The sequence below is a fragment of the Haliotis rufescens genome, unplaced genomic scaffold (genome assembly GCF_023055435.1).
Source record: "Haliotis rufescens isolate VD_foot unplaced genomic scaffold, xgHalRufe1.0.p SCAF_22, whole genome shotgun sequence".
Classification (NCBI taxonomy): domain Eukaryota; kingdom Metazoa; phylum Mollusca; class Gastropoda; order Lepetellida; family Haliotidae; genus Haliotis; species Haliotis rufescens.
The window spans coordinates 9,399,873-9,415,395 of record NW_025963913.1 but is presented as its reverse complement, the minus strand read 5'-3'; the positions used below and the strand labels follow the sequence as shown (position 1 = coordinate 9,415,395).

The window sequence follows — 15,523 nt, the reverse complement described above, 5'->3', positions numbered from 1 at the left end:
TTAAGACCTAAGATGTATTCTATAAAGAATTCCGATAATGGAGAGATACGAAAAGCAAAGGGTGTTAAGAAGTATGTGGTAAAAAAGCATATCAAACACAAACAGTATAAACAAGCATTATTCAACGGTAGAACATTCAAACACGAGATGAACTCTTTAAGAAGTGTCAATCATACGATATATGGATTAAGAATGAACAAGACATCATTATCCCCCTTAGATACAAAGAGATGGATTGATAAGGATGGTGTAACTACCTATGCTTATGGTTATGGTGGTAATACTGTATCGCTGGGATCTATGAGCAACTCTTCTCGTACAAATGCCCTGCCTGGTCCATCTTTAAGATAATAAAGAATAGGCTCTCCTTCTTTCATAACCATCTTTCGACATCGTGCTTTGTTAACAGTTTAGTTACTGATCCCATAAACTCGCAACCAGCATCTACTTGAAATAGCTTAGGCCATTTTAGTGGTCCGCATTTATATATGCGGCTCAGTGCATTAGCTACTTCTGTTGAATCTTTTGAGGTTAATGGCTCAGCGTCTTTGTATCGACTAGCCACATCCACTATGGTTAAAGCGTATTTATTTGTTTTGCGTCTTACCTTATCATTAGGAAGAAACAAGAGGTCAGCCTGATGAACTTCATTCGTTGTAAAAATATCAAACTTCTTCCTCGGTATATAACGCGGTGCTGGTAAATATATTTGCCACATCGCTTGTTTCTTTAACCAATCCTTGGCCACATCTTTAGATACCTTAGCCGCAGTGGCTAATTTGTTTATTGCTCCCATACCTTTCCAATATCCTCGTGGGCTATAGTAAATTTTATTCATTATTAATTAATATTGATGTTTCTTTTAATATGACACATGACGATCGTGGAATCTCATCATCGTTTTTGCATAAAAAATTCCCTCTGTAGTAGCGGTATAGGTATATAAATCTGGCTCCAGTGGAAGTGGTCCAGAATCACCATTACCTACACCACTAATAGAGGTTTTTATTCGCAAGAATTATCAAACAATAGTTATCTTTGTTGATAATTCCAAGAATACTACCTCTATTATATGATCAGGAGTAATCCCACCCGCCCCCCCCTTATATTTTGCATCGAGGATGTAGGTGTTGGAAAGAACTGAGGTATCTCTGCATTCACAGGGTTCAGGTGGGGAGATACTAATAGTATCTCAACTAGTTATAGATAGTTAACAATGAAAATCTTTAGATTTTATAGTGTGATGACAAGCCAACATTGCAAGATTTATGACACTGATGTAATAGAGGTAGTATTGTTTTGATTATTAACAATGAATTGATAACTGTTGTTTTTATTTCCAAACAAGGCAATTTGCACATCATTCTTGGATAAATATTTCATGATCATTGTCACACTAACTGGGTGTTGGTTACAACTAGTTGGGAGGCAGTACAAGCTGTCAGTACTTCAGGCTTGCCATGGGAATAGAATGAAGAACAGATGATAACAGTGACCAGCTCGCAACAAAGCTGACGAGTGGGATGTCAACGGTAAACAACAAACCAACCAACTACAAGCTCAGCTGATGATGACCAGGCTGATGAATGTTCGTTTGCGTGCACTGTACAACATCTGATGCCGTTGAATTGTAGTATCATTAGAAATGTAATAGCATGGTTATTGTTTTTTTTGTAGAAACTAAATGAAGAGGCACTGACACAGGCAACAATGCAATACAGTGTACAGATGGGCAGTCTGAAAACAGAATATATGACAGTTTTATCTGAACTGGAAAAGGAAAGAGCTTCTGTTGGAAAACTGGAGACTGAGGTAGGAGCTGTTACATGCTCATACTCATACTTACATGCTGAATACTCTATAACACAATAGTAGTCATTGTAAATTAATGTAGTATTCTATATGTATAGACATGCTAATATTAGGGGGAGGGCCATTTAATATTATGTGGTGGGGATTGCTGGGATTGTATGGCAGTACTTCCTTGGGGCTAGGAAAGTGTCTTCTGTTTCAAATGTTTATCCCATTGAAGCAAGAGATAGACGATGTCTTGCATTCAGAAACAGGCGTACATGCTGTAACTGTCTTACAGAATGCCCCATGTTAACCTTTTCAGGGTTGCATGATTAGAAAACACCTTCTGACTTTCACTTTAATGATCTCTCATGCAATGCCCTGATGTAGCATCAGGAAGCACTAAGACATGATTTTGACAAAATTGTAACAATTAATTTTTTACTTATCCTGCATTACTCCTTAATGCATTCACTGCTTACCTCAAGACAACTAGAAAGACAGCGCAATAGCGATGGTCCTGGGTGAAGAAATAAAGTTGTTGTTCTGATGTCCCTTTTACTGACCTTCGCCGCTGTCCTGTGACCTTGATGACACCTAAGGTCATCTTCACATCACTGCTCGTCGCACTTCAGCAAGGACGTGTCCCAGCGAAGCTCTTCTTTTGGATTAATTTAGACCTTCAGGTTTCGTCTACAATCCTAAAATTGATCTGCGATGGGTGAATTCTACATATTTCTTCCAGTCCCGCTTCATCAACAATTCTTTAATTGCGTAACTTATGGTTGTGCGTTGTGCTAATTGTCATGGAAAAAATCTTAAAGGATTATCATCTGCGTTGGTTGGCTTGCATGCATATGTGCTCGCCAAAATCTAAATGTAAATAACTTTGGTTTACATTGAGTTGCGTATATAAAAATATTATATACACTTTCAACTCGTATTTTTGCCGATAGATTATTGTTCAATTCTACAGCTTTCGTCCAGTAACGTCTCATCAACAATGGTTTAATTGTGTAACTTATGCTTGAGCCTTGTACTGATCATCTTCCCAAAGGCAAGACTATAAAAGTCCAGTTTCCACCGTTGCCGAACTAGGCTGGTATTATGGAGTTATATTTTGGCTGGACTAACGAGACAATGCATAGTCTAATCAAAATCGCACACTGAAATCAAAATCCGGTTCGTAAACTGTCGTGCAGATTTCGGTCAATTGCAGGATTTGCAAAGCATGTGCACAGCCAACTCGTTGTCAGCAGATATTTTCCAAATCTTTTCCTGTTTTTTATCAAGGTGCTCACATGATTTGATGCATTTCGCGATGTAAGACCCGTTTTATCACAATATAGATCTTGATTATCAATCAGATCGTCCTGACTCGGCGCCACCATTTTGTGTGAAACAAACGCAAGTGATGCGAGAGGTGGAATCTGATTGGTCCATAGGAGAGGCTTAGAAGGGACATAACTGGTAATAGCCACTGGTGGCTCTAAGGTCGAGCCCAGTAATTCCAGCCTAGTTCGGCAAGGGTGGAAATCGGACTTTTAAAGTCAGTTAACTCTCTTGCCTCGGGAAGATGTGTACTGATTGTTGTGGGAAAATCTTACAAGATTTTCATCCACGTTGGTTGGCTTGCAGGCAGATGTGCTCGCCAAACTCTAAATGCTTTCCCTGGAATGTGCGAATATGTGATCGCCAAATTCTCAATGTAATTTTTGTGTAAATCTCTCTCCAACAAGTTTTACAATATAAAGGCAGGTTACTCACAATCATATTTTGCAGTAATCCCGTCATGAGACGAGAGGAATGTCACAATCGCTGAATTGCGAAGGACATGGTTCAGTCATTACCACCCAGCAGTTATTATCGGTGGGTAATATGACACCTGTAACTGTGACTGCAGTAGTGCACCCTCCACCGAAATCAACAATACCGGAGGATTTTGTGAGCATCGTAACTGCTCCTAATTTTCAGCGGCCTGACACATCCAAATCTGTTAAATCTGCGACGCCGGCGACAGCACCAGTGTCTCAAGATGTTTTGATGGGGGTAGCACAGAGGCAAGCCATGGTCCAGTCCATACCATTGTCTCAGTTACCTGTGCCGAGTGCAGCGCCTTACTACAACCCAAGTGCCTCTGTAACGCAGGCGACGCATGATCAGCTTAGTGCTGTTCCAACATATCCCTTTCCTGTATACTAATTGGACAATGGTCCAAGTGCTTCTACAATGATCTAGTCATCACCGATGAGTCTTGTCTGATAGACCTGCACTGAGCTCAAGGGCTTACAGTGTACTCGGTTACGCAACCGGCACAAGATCAGCTTAGCGATGTTCCAACAACTTTGGCATAAGCTTAAGCACCTACACCTGTGCCTAACGTATACCAAATGCCTAATGTGTTACCTGGTACAGCATACATCACTGGGCAGCGCTAGTACGCCAGCGCGTATGGGAACATCACCACATGGCTCCTTATCCAAGCGGGTCATCAAAGCCTGCTGATAGAGGACGCACTACGCACCAGACCAGATCACCGGCTTAGCGCAAGTACCCGATTGGGTAGCAGACCATCTTGTGTCAGTGACACCCTCCCTGGTAACAGGGTAAATAAGAAGGACACTACGAGATCATTGGAGGAAGACTTCTCCAATCTCACATTTGCGCCGTCATTTAAGCCACCAACATCATCAATGTTTGCGGTGGATCAGGATCTATCAGAGGATAACCCTATCTAATTAGATCACTACCAAACTTTGGTGATTTTCCTACAGCATCAGGAAAATTCATCTTGAGATCGCCCTGGCAGAGATTACCGTCACACCTAGACTTTAGAGTTTTTCCAACTGGGATTCCAAGTTCAAGGGCAGGCTGCTACTTGGTCATCTACTCCCCTGTTCAATGAACAGATCGCAGACACACACGCCAAGTTCCCAAAACACTTGGAATGACACTGTGCTCAGACTCTAGAGCATGTCTCTTTTAGTCTATCCCAGCGGGCTGGCAAGTCAGGCAATTATAAGCCTAGTCACGCGTCTCTCAAGGAAGACCAGTATTCCCTTAGTGGGAAAGGCGTGGCAGAGGCAAGTCTCAGGGACGATTACGTACTCATCGTACAATATCATGGTTTCCGTATACGTAGAGGTAACCCCCACTGTTGACGACAGTCTATTTGGAAAATCCAACATAGACATACCGTTGGTAAGAAGAGCTGTAGAGTTGGTTCACAACATCCCTTGGGAAGGGCTAAAAGCAAACGCTTTTCCGCCACCAGTTTTACTTCCCAAGGTGATCAAGGAGACAAGGTATCTTGCTCTCACCTTGGTCGCGCCCTGGTGACAAAAATCTAGCAGAAGATAATCCACTACCCCTCCCACAGTGGTCCAACCTACTCATCCACCCTCACAGCAAATTGCCTCACCAATGTCTGTACGCATGGTTCATCTTTAAAAGGCATTTAAGTGCGAAGGGTTATTTCGGCATGGGCAGCAAAGCATTAGCTTTAGTTCATCATTCTTCTCCCAGAGGACTATACGATGACAAGTGGGGATCATTTGAGACTTTTTGCAAGGCAAAAGCATCAAGACCCTATGATTGCGTCACAACAATCCCTAGCGGAATACCTCCTACATTTGCATACCCAAAGACACTTGGAAGGTAGCACCATTACTACATAATTGGCTGCACTTAACTCGGTGTTGGCTGTTCCGGAAAATCACAAGGTGATTAAGGTCATGGAACTACAGGCCCTATTACGCTCATTCAGGCTTGAGGATGAGAAGGCTAAGTTCTGCCCACCTGCTTGTGGCTTGAACGTGGTACTTTGAGGTTTGCAAGGGCCCCCTTCGAGCCCCTCTATGCATCCTCATTTTATGACCTATGGTTTCTCTTGGCATTAGCCACGGCAGCACGGGTGAGCGAACTACATGTGATCGACACCACCCGGGTCCGCTTTGAGCATGAGATGCACAGAGCGGTACATCTCGTGTTATGTTTGGATTTTATTGCTAAAATCAACTACCAGGCCGGCCAACCCGATTGTTCCTTCACCATCCCACCAATATCGATTATTGTGGGAGTCGTACATGAAGGTGAATTTCTTCTGGGCTCGGTCCGAGCAGTTCAAGTTTTTATTCACTCCAAAACTAGGCGTGGTTCAAGGAAGCGGTTATTTATACCCGTGTTTATATGACCAAAGTTAGTCGCAAACACCATATCTCTAGGGTTATGCGCAGTCATCCTTCATGCTTTATGAGATCGCCAAAACGGAATCCGCTGAGAGCTAATTACCCTCACGATCTCAGGATGTTAGCCTTTACCATGGCTCTACACTGCATTTGTTCTATTAGAACAATCAGGGAAAGATATTTCTGGAGGTTCGACACAGTTTTTGTTAGTCATTTTCTTCGCGTTGTGGCTCTCGAGGACATCAAAGGCGTGCGAAGTTTTGGCCCTCTGGTTGTAACCCAGCAGGTTACCAACCCCTGATGCAAATAATGAACTTGCCCTATACAGAGCCAACCTACTTCCATATGCAGTCACTCAGTTTCCACCAGTGGAAGAATATTAGACAATCTTGTTTGTCAACGACGGCTCTATGACGTAGTAAGTAAAGAATTAGCTGATTAGCTTTTATTTTCTTCATTACTAAATGTGTATAAGGAATTTCTCTTTAGTTCCTATGTTCAATCGTTTTGATATTTGAACAACCCTACCGTAATGCCGTTTTCTGAACTTTTCCGCTTCACGGTTTATCGACCAACTGGTGTTGTCTTTCAGGGTGTGAATTATTGAGGTTTCTGTATTCCAGGGTGTGAATTATTGAGGTTTCTGTATTCTGAAGGTTTACCCACCTTCAAACCGTCCAATACAGATGCATTAAGGAGTAGTGCAGGATAAGTAAAAGATTTAGTCAAATCTAAATCACCTCAAAAGTATGTTTTTCTTAGAGCTCGAGCAATAGGCAGTGATGTGAAGAAGGTGACCTTAGGTGTCATCAAGGTCACAGGACAGCTGCAAAGGTCAGTAAAAAGGACTTAAGAACAACAACTATATTTCTCCACCCAGGACCATCACTTTTGCGCTGTCTTTCTAGTTGTCTTGAGGTAAGCAGTGAATGCATTAAGGAGTAATGCAGGATAAGTATACAAATGTAAAAAATATTTAGATTTTACTAATATTCAGTGTTAGTGTTTGCATATTTTCTAAAACATGCTTGATAAACGATTCTAGGGTTATTTGCAATGAGATTTATTTGTCTTCAAAGTGGGGGGTTGAACAGAAGGGACATACATGTATCGGTACTGGCCATTGTTGACTTGAGGCACTTCACGTTGAGTGGCATGAAGTAGATATTTTCTTCATGATGTAATATTTTTTTCATTTGATCATAATTTGTGGTTCTTTGATGAAAGGAAAACACTTCAGTTTCTTAATTTCTAAAAATTAGCAACTTTTATTATAATTAATTATGAACAAAAATAATCTGGATCATTACATTGAGTAGTATAGGTAATAGGGGTTCTGGACCACTTCCACTGGAGCCGGATTTATATACCTGTACTGCTACTACAGGTGGCATTTTTTATGCCAAAATGATTATGCGATTTAATGATAGTCATGAGATTAAGTTAAATTGGCTCTAGCTCACCAATACCTGGGGCCAATGATACAAATTTTTATAGGTAATAGGGGTTCTGGACCACTTCCACTGGAGCCAGATTTATTACCTATACTGCTACTACAGATGGCATTTTTTATGCCAAAATGATTATGCGATTTAACGATAGTCATGAATTGTATTAAACGAAACATCAATATTAATTAATAATGGATAAAATTTACTATAGCCCACGAGGATATTGGAAAGGTATAGGAGCAATAAAAAAATTAGCCACCGCGGCTAAGGTATCTAAAGATGTAGCCAAGGATTGGTTAAAGAAACAAGCGATGTGGCAAATTTATTTACCAGCACCGCGTTATATACCGAGGAAGAAGTTTGATATTTTTACAACGAATGAAGTTCATCAGGCTGACCTCTTGTTTCTTCCCCACGATAAGGTAAAACGCAAAACGTATAAATACGCTTTAACCGTAGTGGATGTGGCTAGTCGATACAAAGAGGCTGAGCCATTAACATCGAAAGAATCAACAGAGGTAGCTAATGCACTGAGTCGCATATATAAACGCGGACCGCTAAAATTGCCTAAGCTATTTCAAGTAGATGCTGGTCGCGAGTTTATGGGATCGGTAACTCAACTGTTAACAAAAAACGATGTCGAAATCGTCCGTGGTGAAAGAGAGGCTCACCGCAGTCAAGCTATCGTCGAAAGATTTAACCGGACATTAGCGGAACGTTTGTTTGGCTATCAGTATGGGATCGAAATGAAATCCGATTGATTGAGATCAACCGAATGGGTGACACCATTATCAGCCGTTGTATCAGCGCTGAATAATGAAGTAACGAGATTAATCGGGAAGAAACCATCCGATGCTATTAAAATGAAATCCGTGACTTCCGAATCTTCAGCACCGAGGAGAGGCAAAGAACGAAAACTTCCGGATAGAGTAAGGGTAAGATATTTATACCAGGCAGGTGAACTCGAAGGAGGCCTACGTCGCGCAACCGATCCCATATGGTCCCTTAAGACGTATAACATTAGTCGATTGGTTACGAAAGAAGGAGAGCCTATTCTTTATTATCTTCAAGATGGACCGGGTAGGGCATTTGTACGAGAAGAGTTGTTCATAGTTCCCGACGGTACGGTATTACCACCATAACCATAAGCGTAGGTAGTTACACCATCATTATCAATCCATCTCTTTTTATCTAAGGGGGATAATGATGTCTTGTTCATTCTTAATCCATATATCGTATGATTGTAACTTCTTAAAGAGTTCATCTCGTGTTTGAACGTTCTACCATTGAATAATGATTCTTTATACTGTTTGTGTTTGATATGCTTTTTTACAACATACTTCTTAACGCCCTTAGCTTTTCTTATCTCTCCATTATCGGACTTTTTTATAGAATACATCTTAGGTCTTAATCCTACATACTCCGCTATAGGGGTCCCAGCACATTCATCCTTCATCTTACCTAATACCTTTTTATTTACAACGCTGTGCAGTGGATTATCTTTTGGGTAATCGCTCGTGTCGTACATATCTATTTTTTCTGCCATATCTTTATACACATCCTCAGTTTGTATTTCCATCAACAAAGAATCTGTGTCGGTATATAACACCTCGCATCTATCGCCGTATTGCTTCTTAAGTTCGTTGTAATAAAAGTCATACATTAAGTGTTTTGACAAGTCGAGAATACTCATACCGACGTACACCGGTCTGTTGAATTTTATATTACTTTTCTGCATATGCAACGCGGCTAAGTCGTTAGAACTCTGTGTATTTTCTTAAGTTTCATACCTAACGATAGATACAACTGGAGATTTCTGTAGTGAACTATATATTTTTTCTTATCCATCAAATTTGGTACGAGTTTTTCTATGTTAGCTAACCTACTATTACCCATCAAGGAGCGTTGATATTCCGACATCCAATCTTTATTAACCATTAATCTTTCGGGAGCTAGAGGATAACTGTTATGATCTTTATGTAACGAACTTGGATATTCCAAGTCAACTTCTAGTATGTACCCTTTATTCACATCATTCACATTGATATTATGGATATCATTCACTTCGATATCATTGACCCATTCAAAACCACCCGTGGGTAAAGGTTGACTCATAGCCCATCCGTACAAATTGTTGGCGTCGAGATATAATATGTGCGTGTCGGGTTTACTCGGATCGTATCCTTCCACTAATTTATTATTAGCCTTAGAATACCTTTTAGCTGCCATCGATATACCACCTCTTAATCCTTTCTCAATAAACAAGTGCATATCATAATCTGTGAGTAGTTTTAGTTCTACGCCGGTCTTCTTCAACAATGCATCCCACAATAGTCCGGGACTGGAATAGTACCATGCCGGGTCCAAGCCGTATTGTTTTAAACATGTCTTTCTAAATATCTCGAATATATCGGCGAGTAACAGTACATCGGTTTTTAAGTACAGATCGTGATATTCGCCTAAATTCTTACAACCTAATTTATCCCCGTCAGAGCGTGTTCATAATCGGCATCGGTTATTTTAGATTCTGTTAAGTTACTATAGAATGATTCGAGGGGTGGTAATTCAGTTTCTTCGAATCTAGACCAATCATCCATATATTCGTAAGGATATACACCTTTTCTCAGCAACAAATGACGAGTTATCTTATCGGTATATTGATTTGTTATCGCAAAGTCATCGGGATTGTTCGCATTAGCTAAATTGTCCAGGGAAGATAACAGAAACTGTACGGGGTCTATGAATCTAAGCCCATTACTTTGCTTTATTCTAGATTTCCCATCCTTGTCCCTATAATGTATAGGTTTAGTCAACGAGAACGATATGTATTTTTCCATATTATTAGGAATGCACGTTAAACCGCCGTCGGTCTTTGAGAAAGCTTGCATAATGAGATGTGAATCGTATCCCCTAAGGTTATGAAACACAACGGGGATGGGTATTGTTTGAGAATTCATTTTTAGTTTCAAGTTACACTCGTTATGAGCGGCTCCCCAATAATTACCCGTGACGTGACAATGATCTCTTACGGAATCCCCATCCAGGGGTTTATTACAAACGTGACAAGTACAAGTTCCTCCTCATACACATGGGTTTCTTACACGATAATTTTTCCCTGATTATTCTCTCTTCATTTTGTAGATATTCTAGGAACTTTCCCGCTGCATCGGGACCTCTGTAAATCACAGGAGTGTTTGTTTTCCCATCATACCTTACAACTATATATCCAAACCGACAAGGAATATGTTCTTGAGTTTTGTACGTAAAACTACTATCAGTATTGCTATGGTTGGTATTTTCTATGGGTTTGATAAGCGCTTCGAAGTCGGCGTAAATTACGTACGGTACTGGCATTTGATTACAATAATGTTCAAATTTTAATATATTTTTTCCCTCTTTAGGCATATCGATCCTGATAGCATTCTGTCCAACACCTCTACAGTCTTCTTTATGCGCTTCTAATAGATCTTGTCTGCTGTACCCATGTAGGCATCTTTCACAGAAATATTTCTTCCCTTATATTTTGTTTGATTGTATAATAGCCTGTTTAAACTCTTTATCCATGTATAATGATATTTTCCATCTTTTTCGATCAGAAATGAATTGATTCTGGGGATATTTTCTGGAGCGGAGCTTATCCTGTGTACAACAATTCCTTTAGAATGTCCGAAAACATTTATAGCTAAATTATTTTGTTTTTCCACCTTATCAATTTGTGATATTGGTGTAGGTTCGTCTATACCATCGAAGTTGAGTCCATTGTTTTGGGGATAGCTAGAAGGTCTATCCGGATGCTTGTCTACGGGGAACAATGCAGATCTTATCATCATTCTTAAACAGTCATCGGATTTATTTTTTACGTTAATTATGGCTTTTTTCTTCTTATAATATGGGGGTAAATCTATATAAGATCCACCTTTGAAAGGCATATAATTTGCTATATCTAAATATAAACTATCGATTTTATCCACACCCCAACCGGAACCTCTATTAGTCCAGCGTTCTAAAGTTTCCTGTATTCTCTGAATTGATGTATCTAATGATGAGTTTGTAGTATCGATTTCAGTTATAACTTCTTGATTGCTACGGAAATATGGTTCGGTATATTCGGTGCTATCGTCTGTGTTACTTTTACTCAATGTCATTTTAATCGTCATCTGGTATTTTATACTATGTAAATCATCTAATTCCTCGTTAATTTTACTCGATATGATGGGCTTAATATTGTTAACATCCATGTTGGAATTAATATCCATCTTCCAACCTCTTAGATATTTACCAACGCCGGCAGATGTGGGTACAAATATTAATTCTTGTTGTTTATCATCATCATTATCATTATGTTGATTATGAACATCGTCATTATTATCTAGTAAAGCGATCAATTCAGCTCTTCTCATTCGAGAATAACCTCTCAGCCCACTGTTTCTCGCTTGAGCTTTGAGTTCTCTAACAGTCTGGGGTTTGTTGTATTCCAAACCGAGTAAGGTAATCAATTCAGCTTTTCTCATACGAGAATATCCACGCAGTCCACTTTGCTTTGCCATAGCTTTTAATTCTCTGACAAAAACCATTGTGGTTGAATGGTATATGCAAAATGAGACAAATGTCTAATTGGTTGTTTTCATATATCTAAATACATATTCTCCCCAACCTATTCCTCTCATTGATGTAATCTCTCTTCCGAGCATAAATAATCTGCTTCCTGACCCTATCAGCACCGTGTTTCTTGCATAAACAATAACGACCTTTGACCCCTATCCCGAATTCAGAACACTTATAGTTTATGTGTCCGCGCCTGATGTAATAATTGTGTATACCGCAGTAAATTTCATCAACACAGCGTCGATTACAAAGAGTCGTCTTACCCATGAGTGTAAACTTGCAGTTATTCATGGTATATACATCTATCATATCATTTGTCTAAATGCAAATCACGTCTACACTAGGCGAGATATTGATTAGGCTATTTATAGATCGCTCTAAACTAGGTCATGGTTTATGCATAGCCACAGCTGTGGTTATTTATGAGTAGTCAAGGTATAGCTGAAAATCAATAGAGCAGATAACCCAATAATAATAAATGTGACCTCTCGGTCTTTCTGAGCCTCTGACGGTGTATAAAACTGACTCATTGTTGGTATCGGTATTGGGTCTAGTTTTTCCCCAAAAACGAGGAAGTATTCGTGCATGGCATATTCGACATCCTTAAACGTTTGAATTGAATGTCCTTCCTTAATCAGTTGTTCATGAATAAAGTCTAATCTCTTCATTCTCTGCTGTGTATATTGTAACTGGGCTGCTTGGTATTGTTCTAAAGCTTCGTTATGTCGTTTACGCTCCTCTTCAACTTCTTTAGCGTTTGATTCCCTCATACTGGAAAATAAATAATTACTCCCCGAAAAAGCTAGAGCATTAACAACAGCTCCACCGACCATCATCGCAATTGTTGCCATATTTATATGAATATAATATATTCAAATGTTTAATTACTTCATTATGTCTTCCGGGATAAGTCCTTGTTTGATGAGCATATCCTTCGTTGCCATTGCTAATCCAATATCCAGAACCATCATACCTATATCAAATCCATTAAAATCTAGCTTGGGTGGTGTGGCTTTAGTAATCATTTTAGCCATAGGGGCATAGCCAATGGCCAAGCCGGTGACCACCGCTGAATGATACGTCGCGTTTACCAACATTTTACCGTCTGTAACTGGAGTAGTCATGCTTATTATAGCATTATATGCGGGCTAACCTCTAATTGAACTTGTTGTTGCGGCGGGGGTGACGTTTTCTCTTCTCCGGTCTTATAAAAGAACCATACAGCCGCTATACCAGCAACTCCTACTAGTGCCCATGTTTTAATCGGATTAATATTTGAATTATTTATTAATTTCGCTTTGCGCGCCAGCCCTCCCTTTCTTCCTGCGGCTATTTTCAAAGGATTCTTTGTCACTCTGGGTTGTTTTTGTGTTTTCTCCTTCACATGTGGTGCATTTACATTCTCATTCACTGGTGGTTCCTCGTTCACTTGTTGTTGTGTGTTCACTTGTTGTTGTGTGTTCACAATCTGTTGTTCCTCGTTCACAATCTGTTGTGGTGTCACCTGTTGTGATTGTGTCTCCATTATTATTAAGTGGGCACGTATGTTTAAATTGACAATACCTAGCCGTTATTAAAGCTGTGGTGAACGGAGCTAAGAACATTCCGAATCTATGATAAAACTCACAGCTCACTGAGCTTATAGCGTGTTCGATGAATGGGTCTTTCTCTAGAGATTCGCATAAATACATGCGATGTTCTGCCGGGATGGGGAGAAAACGTACTAGCTACGACTGTGTATAGTTGTAATATAGACGACCCTATCGTTTTAGTCATGGTAGCTCCCAGTCTAGACTCGTAACGCGCGTACAGTTTTTTAATTTCTTCGTCGGTCATGTTATCAATTTTTTCGATGGTATAATTTTCCCCCAAATATTTGGAACATTTTCCACCGACTACCAAAGCGACGAGTCTTTCTCTATGTTTATCTAAAGATTTATCTATATTTTGATCTGCATGTTGATCAACATCAGATTCTTTGAGCATTTGTTCGATGAGTTCGTCGCATTCCATAATGTAATACCTAAGGAGATATTTAAGTCTAACATAATATAATATGACATATCCAATACATCCCGTAATAATGAACTGTTGGGAAAGAATGAGGATTTCGAACCACATTTTATGTCATATTAACCGCTAATGTTCAACTTATCATATTTTTTGCTATATTTGCTACATTTTGCTATAATTTTGCTATATTTGCTACATTTTGCTATAATTTTGCCACATTTTTGCTACATTTTTGCTACATTTTGCTAAGCAATTGCATAAGCAGCTGGTTGATCGGCTTTTAATACGAGTTTACAGTGCTTCGTTGCCGCTAACTGTTTTCTGACTTTATCTCGTTCGATCTTGGTATAAATGACATCATTTTCGCGTAAACATTCCTCGAATGAATCTCGGTCTTTGCAATGAAACAGCGCTACCCATTTGGTCTGCTCTCTGAGATCTTTCAGGACAGAGTTGTATTTTTGAGTAAGTACCAAAACGCTATGTTGAGTATGCCGACCGGAGAATGCTAAATACGAAAGCATATCTTTCTTTTTGGTGAGTTCTTTACTCGCGCTGCAATCGTCTATTACGAAAAGGGTCGATTCTCCTTTGTATTTCTCGTGACATACTCGGAGGCAGTCTTGTAAACGATCGCCCGGATCGACTCTGTGTACCCCGTCGTCATTCATTACCCAATCTCTCGATAAGTATGTTTTATTAACGCTTATAGTCGGGCACAGAATAATAATATGATCGAAAACGTCCCGATAATGACTTTGTAAAATATCTAAAATAAAAGCTGTTTTTCCACAGCCCGTTTGCCCGCACATGATAGCGCAGTGTGGATCTTTAGGTAAAAGATTATTAATAGATTGCTTGCACGAATCTCCCATTCTGTATATTAAGTTGCGCATCCATAATCACGAACAAATATATGTTTAATTTACCAGCCGATTCCTAAAGCTTCGTTATCTGTATGGTGGCACCCTCGCTGGCATTTTCTATTCTCCTCCCACTGCCGTGTAGTTGGTCATCGTCCATTGTTCGCATGTCTAGCCATAGCGCGTACTTCGTGGTGAGGTATTCACCCATCGATACACTCCCTAGAGACAGATCTTTCACGACCGCGTTAACTTCCGGAGAACGTTTTATAGAAGGAAGTTTTTTAATCTCATCCCACTGGTGATACGCTAGCATTCCTTGGCTATATAGTTGATTAGGAACGCCTTCGATAGTCAATTCTACTTTTGTAATCTTGGGATTGTAGAACTTCTCGGTATTTCTTTTAAACGCATCGGAGGGGTCCTCGAACAACATTAAAATACCCTTCAGCGACCTCATGGGAACGTTTAGATTGATATTCCACATCGTATCTTTTTTGTCCCTCGTGATCTTTCGGTGTCGCAGCACGCCATCGTACAAAATGGCTAAACTTCCGGTATACTGGTTACGAATTTGTCTGGCTAATTCGGGATCCGTTATCATATCGTA

General features: G+C 39.8%; 1 protein-coding gene across 3 annotated transcripts in view; it reads left to right on the top strand.

The window, feature by feature from the left end:
• Positions 1–15,523, top strand: part of LOC124114452 (ankyrin repeat domain-containing protein 26-like) — a 792,436-nt gene that overhangs the window by 498,250 nt on the left and 278,663 nt on the right. For all 3 annotated transcript variants that reach the window (XM_046475021.2, XM_046475020.2, XM_046475019.2), the window contains one exon: positions 1,678–1,812. In XM_046475021.2, the coding sequence (XP_046330977.2) occupies positions 1,678–1,812 (135 nt within the window). The remainder of the gene's footprint in view (positions 1–1,677; positions 1,813–15,523) is intronic.